The sequence below is a fragment of the Cheilinus undulatus genome, linkage group 5 (assembly GCF_018320785.1).
Source record: "Cheilinus undulatus linkage group 5, ASM1832078v1, whole genome shotgun sequence".
NCBI classification, from domain to species: Eukaryota; Metazoa; Chordata; class Actinopteri; order Labriformes; family Labridae; genus Cheilinus; species Cheilinus undulatus.
In genome coordinates, this window is record NC_054869.1 from 17,163,109 (window position 1) to 17,171,321 (window position 8,213).

Below are 8,213 nucleotides of genomic sequence, written 5' to 3' on the forward strand. Positions count from 1 at the left end.
ATTTGTGTTTTGTTGTTTTTTTTAAAGATGATGACATCTGTCCAGAAGTTAACAACTGCTTGACTAGAACTGTTTTTTTGTACACTGTTGTTGTTTGTTGCACCATATTAGGCCTGACACTGTACTCTTTTTTCATCATGAATTGCCACTCTTAGCAGTTCCCATTCAGCAGGTGCTGCATCATTAACAGAAGCCCACGCACAGCTTCTGTATACAAGACTCAAACTGTTTGAACATCACAACAGATCATTATAAGAAGCCTACAACACCAGTCTGCATCAACTGGCAGGCCAAAGCTGACAACTCACTCTGCAATGCATTGTATGTACAAAGTAGGGCTGTGTAATTAATCACAGTTCAATCATTATCAAGAGGGTTGGCATAAAAAAAAAAAAAACATTACAAAAGAATGTATTTCAGCAAACAAGAAAAGCATTTCCTGTAAATAAACGCTTTCTCACTCAGCCAGCATAGATTTAAGTAACAGGACAGTCCGGTCTGGTATAATGGGAATGCTTACACACCATTATGATGCACTCAGCTACCCTCTGATTAACTATTGCCAGCATTGCAGAGGAAAAAAAACAACTTTTTAAGTGTATGCTGGACTCAGAAGGTACATGACTCAAATACAGGTACTGTGTAAAACAGGAAGAACAGCTTATAAGAATAGAAACTGTGAGATGACGCTAGCATGCACACTTTATTTCTTGGTTATTTATTGCACTTCATATTATCATTGCAACGTTGAACAATGGTACCATGCAATAAACTAATAAACTGTAATGTGCTATTATAATGTGTAATAAAGCAATAACTAAGCTTGTCATAGTATTAGAAACATCAGTACCCTTTGATACGACCTAATTCTAAATATTACCAGCTCTGTTATTTTAATGATCCAAAGGATTGGTTCTCAACCTGGAGTCTGAGACACCCTGGGGGCATGACAGGGGTGGGAGGCTTTCTCTGCTACAAGGCTGCTAAAATTAGATTTGCACATATTGACTAAAAACATAATAAAACAGTTAATTAATTAATTAATTAATTATACAATTCTACTAGGGCTGGAACGATTCCTCGAATTATTAGGGTGATTCGATTCAAAAAATTCCTCAAGGCAAATTATCTGCCTTGAGGCTTCGCTTAAATCACCCATATATCCATATACGCCCATGCTGTAAGCGTGGACATTGCGCCGTGTGTTGCACGGCGTGCTGTGTTTCACACAGACAACTATATGTGTGGCACAATGTACTTATTTTCGCTGTTACTGTAACGTACCATGCATGATATGAGGCCTGAAAATCACGAGGGAAGAGAAGTTGATGCAGTGATGTTTACAGGCACTGCCTATGGCTTCATGGCAGATATGGCACTACGCCTGCACTGCTGAACCTTCGCAGATCTCCGAGTTTACGCGCTGCCTGCATGACTCGCTGGTGTGAGAGAGCGCTCAGTTTGTGTCTGCAGACTTCAGGGAATTTCATAAACTTCTCTGATTGACCTGACAGTTTCACAGAACACCGTCGGGCATCACGATTCAAGTCCAGTTTTGGTTCTCTCTCTCTCCTCTCTCTCTCCTCTCTCTCTCTCTTCTCCCTCTCTCTCTCCCTCTCTCTCTCCCTCTCCCTCTCTCTCTCTCTCCCATGTGCGCACGTTAAACATTTAATATTAAATTAGTTAAATTCAGCGCACTGACGTCTTGATTGCAGCATATTTTTCAAAAATTTTCAGCATCCCGAATAATTTGATAAGACTTATATTGATAATGAATTGACACCAATTAGATAGAAACACGCTATTGCCACGAACATTGACTGAGACGAAACAGGTTAAAGTTCATCATCGTATAGTCAGGATTCAACAGGTCACAGAAGCAGCTTTATCCCTTAAAATGTGTTCTCCATGTCAGTTGATGGTCTTAAAAGGTCAGATTTTTATGGTGGATGAACTCACAAACAAATGTGCAAAAATTAAAAGTGAACCCCCTTTAATAAATGGACCATATTCCTGTAATCTAAAGGTTCACCGTTCAGCCATCATCAGACCACCATCCATGGAGCTTTAATCTTGCTATAATGTAAAATATTAGATTTATGCATAAAGTAGAGAATTTTAAAATGATTAAGTGTCCCTTTACTTTAATGACAAATTGGAAAATGGAAATAAACTACAATAGAAGAAATAAAGTTTAAGAACCAAAAATTTCCTCGGAGAGAATCCCTATAACCCTAAATAGGGCATAATCTAATGTAATTATTTAACTTAGAGTACTTGATTAATCGCCACAAGAATCAAAAGAATACTTGATTACAAAAAGAATTGTTTACTGTGGCCCTACCCGTGTGTCACGCTGCAAAGGTTTGCTTGGGTGGGCATGGGACGAACTGGTCTAAAACACAGCTTAAAATGAGCAACAATTTGGATCTTTGGTGCACAAACTCCCACTTAATTTACAGATCTTGACTGAGAAGCAAGGTCTTGAATACTAAATTCTTAAACTAAATATTATAATTTTTGATTTACATTTCATACCTCATCTTATTACACTGCTTGTTAAAAGCTTAAGTGGCTGGGAGATTTTTGAATCCACTAGGCTTAGAGGCTGGTAGGAGAACAAGTACATTTCCTACTCTGCTCCATACTATGCAAAAGAACAGTGCACTTCATTGACGCTTACACAGGTGGAAGAGTTGGGCTTTGGCGCAGAGTGATCTCTTTTTCATGAGTGCATACATTTTATTTCTCCATTGTGCTGACTCTGTGAGAGCCAGCATCTTGTAAACTGCATGTGTCATATTACGATGTGATGACATATCCATGCCCAGGCCAGACCTAGTGTGAGTGCATTCTTTGACGATGTGTAAGAGTTTGCCTGCAATTTTTGACGTTAGAACTTATAAACCTTATAAATGCCTAGAATCCTGGGGCTGCCAATTTTGTTGCCAGGATATAAAAACAGGTATCAATTTTGTTTGATCTTCACTTGTAACAATTTCAATTTTTGACAACCCTAGCAGTGGCATTTCACAAATTGAGGAATATAAACAAGTTTAAATGGGCAATCATTCTAGGTACAAGTTTGGCTCCATTGGTAGGGCAGGCACCCTTATACAGAGGCTAGAGTCCTCATACTGGTTGCAGGTTCACCTCCTAGTCCAGGGCTGCATGTCTTCCCACCCTCTCCCACCATATGTCAGATTAAGACAATTTTATTGATCCCAAAAGGGCAATTTTGGCAGGGCTCACCCATGTCCACAAAAGGACTGGTTTTTTGTTTGTTTGTTTGTTTTTTAAACTGATACTCTGATTCAGAACAATTCTTTGTTTTTATTCTAATATCAATTCATATAATCCTTAGATTGATCTTCTTTTATTTTAAAGATTCATTTTTGGGATTTAATGCCTTTATTGATAGTGGGGGACAGTGGATAGAATCAGAATCAGAAACAGGGATGAAAGAGCTGGGGAGGAAATGCAGCAAAGTGCCAAAGGCCAGATTCGAATCCAGGCCGACCGCGTACATGGAGTGTGTCTTAAACCACTAGACCACCTGTGCCCCTAGAGTGACCTTTTTATAAAGGCTCTTAATAATAAAGGCCTTCTCCTTCTCCTTGTTCCATCAGTCTTAGACTTGCGTTGGTCATGCAGCTTGAAACTTGACCCACACTCGCCTCTAAAAGCCTTAAGACTCAGATTTGAGGTTTGAATCTTACACTCAATCATTCTATTTTGGATATCTAGAAGCGTTGTCAATATGAGCTGGATATCTCTTCCTCACATGTAAAACTCAGCCTGTGCAGCATGAGCAGCCTAATTACACATGATTTTGCTGTTCTTTGATTTTGCTGTTCTTTTTTACACAGTACTTCTGATAATAACATTTCACCTTTCCTTCAAACAAAATAACTCCAAACATCAGGGTTTTTTTTAACCACTGGGTCTCGATCAACAACATTTTTTCTCTCTGTGATCAGCCATCACGAGCTACCCCTGCAGCTGTAACTTAATTGACACCAACTAATATGAGGTTAGATAATATCAAACTGAGCCTTCAATGGATCAGATAAATGATGTGAATACACGGTGATTTTATTTACTGGCTCCATCTGATAGGTCAAAAATGTAAACACACATGAAAGCATGGCAAGTGCTAATGAAAAGAGTTTCTCTCATTCTGTGTCGTTCATGTCCTTCATGTCCTGAGTGCATCCTGCTTGTTCGTATCTTAAACAATCAAATTGAGACCCATGTGTCAGCACCCTCCCTAGGACAAACAAGGTTGCCATTTCAGAGCTGCTACCTTCCTTACAGACACCTTTAAGGCAGACTAGCTCTACCACAACAAATCCATCCTGAAAATCTCTTCTCTAGTATAATAAATTTTGAATTTTGTGCTTCATCATCATAATTCACAGAGGAAAGAGGAGCAAAGGAAGGAGAGAGGGTGCAGAATGGGTTGGGTAACACAGTATGGTGAGTAGGGGGTTGTTTTGAACCAGCTGTGATGTCAGAGCCCAAGCAGGCAGGAGGGGAGAGGAGACAGGGAGGGGAGTGTGGGGTGGGGTGGGGGGATTAGGTCACCCTCACTGTCCTGGAACCCTTATAAGGAATCAGAGGCATGGTGCTCCGACAGACGTAAACACACATACACATCAGGGCTTTTAACCTTCTGTCAGTTGTAAACAAAAGAGTTAGGTGTACGGATTAGACTCAGCTTTGAGCCCACTACTGTGCCAGCTGAGCAAGGACAACACTGATTGGCTTAGCAGGCACCAGAAGCTGAATAAAACAAGTCCGTGAGAGATGATTACAAGGCGGTGAGAAAAATCAAAAACTGTCCATCAGCAGACAGGGATACTGAGTCTGACAGCTGAATTAAAGGTTTGGATATTCCTGCATAAGTGGATGGTGATTAAAAATAATTACCTCAAATCACAACAGGGAGCACAAGCTCTCCTATTATACTCAAGCATTCAATTTTGCAAGTCATGTTTTCATTTTCCACGTGGTGTTATTCCTGTTAAAAATAACAGGAAGGCTAGAGACTAAGCAAGAATCTGTTGGGTGGAAGGCAGAAAAACACCCTGCAGCGATCACTGGTCCATAACAAAGCGGACACAGGGCATGTCAGCATTTAGAAAAGCACTTACACTACAGTTAACACATGAAAACAGCTTCCAGCTGCACTTGTTTTTAGAAAGTGTTTAAAAAGAATCAACTGTCCACACTGAGAGTCCACAATACAAGAGCACAACTCAACTTTAGTCCTCAATTCGCAAACAATAAATCTGTGAATCACAGCGGACTGCTTCTTCTATTCATGATCTCTATGTTTAGGTTGACACGTGACCTTTTCATTGTTTTAATGAATTAAGTAACACAGGATTTCTTTGGAAATCTTCTCTGTTGCTATCAAAAACACCCATGCACCAAAAGCTTTTAGAATAACCCTAAAAAACATGAAGGATTACAATCATAAGAACAATACTTATGCATGGAAAGCCAAGGGTTTAAACTCAGAAAGCTGCCCTTGATGCACACTAAGTAGTATAGCATCCCTAAAGCTCCTGTTAAATTCACTGTGTGCAACACAATGAGAGACACAGCTGGGCCTGGTAGTGTTGACACCCAAGAGGGAAAAAACAGAATAGTCTGAGGTGACACTACAGCGGAGGGGATAACAGCTCGGCAGAGTTTACAGATATCTGAACAGTGACTCAACCTCATTGAAAATCTGTGTCTGTGGTCTCAGCTCTACTGGAATTTGATGCTAACTTTAGGGGAAAAAAATACGTATATGATTTATCAGCGTTTGAAACACGACCAAAAACAGAGATAAAACATTCCTGGCGACTTTACCTTTATAAAGTTGTTCAGGTGGCCAAGTTTTCGCATGTTACTGACTCCGTGTGGTTTGGCCACATTTTGTAGGATTTCACGGAAATTTTCGGATGGCTCTGCAGGAGAAAGACAGGAAAATACAATGTAACCAAGGCAGGCATTAAAACATATTGCCATAACATCAGTCAATGAACCGTATTTGGTGTATTGCAGGAAGGAAGTTGGTTTATCTGGTGACTCTAATTTAGTGTGTACAGTCAAAACAAGCCACAGACAGTAAAAACACAACATGATCAGGGAAGTGTTTTTGTTTTCAGTTCCTTTTAAATATTATGGGCTTACTGTAACACTTACAGTTCTTCACTAAAGACAAACGCTTTTAAAAACAGAGTATTTTCTTGGCAAGAATCAATGCCTCAACTGTAGTTTGCATGGCAACCAGTTCCAACTAAGAGGTAAATCCTGCAGAGGCTACAAATAGACCAACTTCTCAAATGTTTACCAGTGGATGATCCGGATTAAGCATCAATCTGTCCATTAGTTATACCTGTCAGTATTAATCCTTAATACCTCAGTATATGAAAAGTGTAAGAGATGACTTAAAAACACTTGACATTGTTCATCACTTTGCAAAAATGCGTACTCCACCTAAATGAGTAACAAATTTAAATGTTTTCTTCTGCACAGAAGAGATACAAGTACTTAGAACCTAAACAGCCAGCATGTTGGTAAAATTGTAGACACTGAGCAAGCATTAATGCACCTTTTCAGACAACCTTAGGTGTGGTATATGTTCTACAAATGTACAGGACACAAGCAGATGTTCTTAAGACAATGATGCATTAATCGTAATCTTACTACACATATATATGCATATGGATGCAAATGCAGTTCAGCTAAATTGAACGAAATGTGACTCTTGCAACAATGTGAATGTAAGAACAACTTTTGTCAAAGAAAATCCAGTTTGTGGCTTCAGGATTTTTAACCCCTGAGCAGAGAGAGACAAAGATCAACCTAATATTTAAGGATATGACACAGAAAATTAGAGCTTTTAAGCATGCTATCTGTGAAAAATCAAAATATTTAGGTTGAACAATATCCATCTTGTATTTCCCCTGTAAAGTCACGCTGAAACAGCTGACAGATTGAGCGCATCCCATCCTTTATGGAGAAGGCCAATGGGAGAAGGATACTGTTGGCCTTTTACTCTGCATTCATTTCATTTGCCATATATCTCAGAGTTTATCAAATTGTCACAAACACCAGAGAGTGTCGTGTTTCCTCTAAACACTGATACAAAGAACCTCTGCTCCAATTTAACAAAGTGGTGCGCTGTGTTGCTGCTGTGGGAGTAAATCTGAACAGGCTGTGCAGCTGTGTATCAGCCTGCCACTGGAAAAACCACCCTGCGCAGCCTGTGCTGTGCTGTCTGAATGCTACTCAGCAAACATTCAACCCAGAGTTCTCCTACAGCCAGCGATGACCAATGCATGACTACTGCACTTATGTTTGGTTGGCTAAATAACAGGCTATCTTGCCCACTCACACCAGTCAAAACAACAGAGCGTCGTCATGGCTGGTTAGCCGTGGCAGCTAGCTAACGCTAACTCAGCTAGTTGGTTAGCTCGCTGTTATTATGATATCGGGACCAGTGTTACAAGACGAAACAGAATGGGAAAACCAGCTATGTGACAATAGCTACGGCGGGGGAGAGCACAGACTAAGGGGGTGTTTATTTCAAGAGGCTGGCGTTTGCTGAAAAGCTCTTCATCCATTTTGAACAATAATCGCTTTGAGGGTGATGTGATGAAGCCTCTCTTACCTCTGCTCAGATCCAGCGGTACGTTTTCTTCCCCGCTGTCATTCCGACCTGTCAAAAACACACAACGCGGACATGCTGAGGGATCACGCCAATGCCATCACGTGCCTCAGGAAATCTATTTTTGCAATACCTCACTATTACAAGCATCAGTGAATCGAGTTTTTCACTCTTACCTCGCATCCGAAGACTCCGGATAGGACGGCCGCGGAAGCTGGCCGCCATGTTTCCAGGAACATACACAACACCGGAAACTTCGCGGCTTCTCGCGAGAAAACAGACAACGAGGGTAGTCCCGACAGGCCACCTACGGATGCGAGATCAGCTGGAACATCCGAAATACCAGCTTAATCTGAGCACGGATACAATGATAAATCTGATCTGGAAGCAGTAGTGTTGCTAAATGAAGATAAGAGGCAAGCACCAAGCATATTGGAGATGGTTTAATCTTTAATCGTTTACTTATTATAATAGACGATGTATATTTGATTAATTTACCAAATGCCATCTTGGAAACTTTGCCAAGAATTCCCCGTCAAACTAT

The 8,213-nt window shown here is 40.4% G+C and overlaps 1 protein-coding gene across 1 annotated transcript in view; it reads right to left on the bottom strand.

The window, feature by feature from the left end:
* Window positions 1-7,909, bottom strand: part of LOC121509766 (rapamycin-insensitive companion of mTOR-like) — a 33,671-nt gene extending 25,762 nt beyond the window's left edge. The window contains exons 1-3 of the mRNA XM_041787427.1: window positions 7,846-7,909; window positions 7,673-7,720; window positions 5,866-5,963 (exon numbers count right to left, since the gene is read on the bottom strand). Coding sequence (XP_041643361.1) covers window positions 5,866-5,963; window positions 7,673-7,720; window positions 7,846-7,894 — 195 coding nt within the window. The 5' untranslated portion in view covers window positions 7,895-7,909. The remainder of the gene's footprint in view (window positions 1-5,865; window positions 5,964-7,672; window positions 7,721-7,845) is intronic.
* Between the last annotated feature and the right edge of the window lie 304 nt (window positions 7,910-8,213).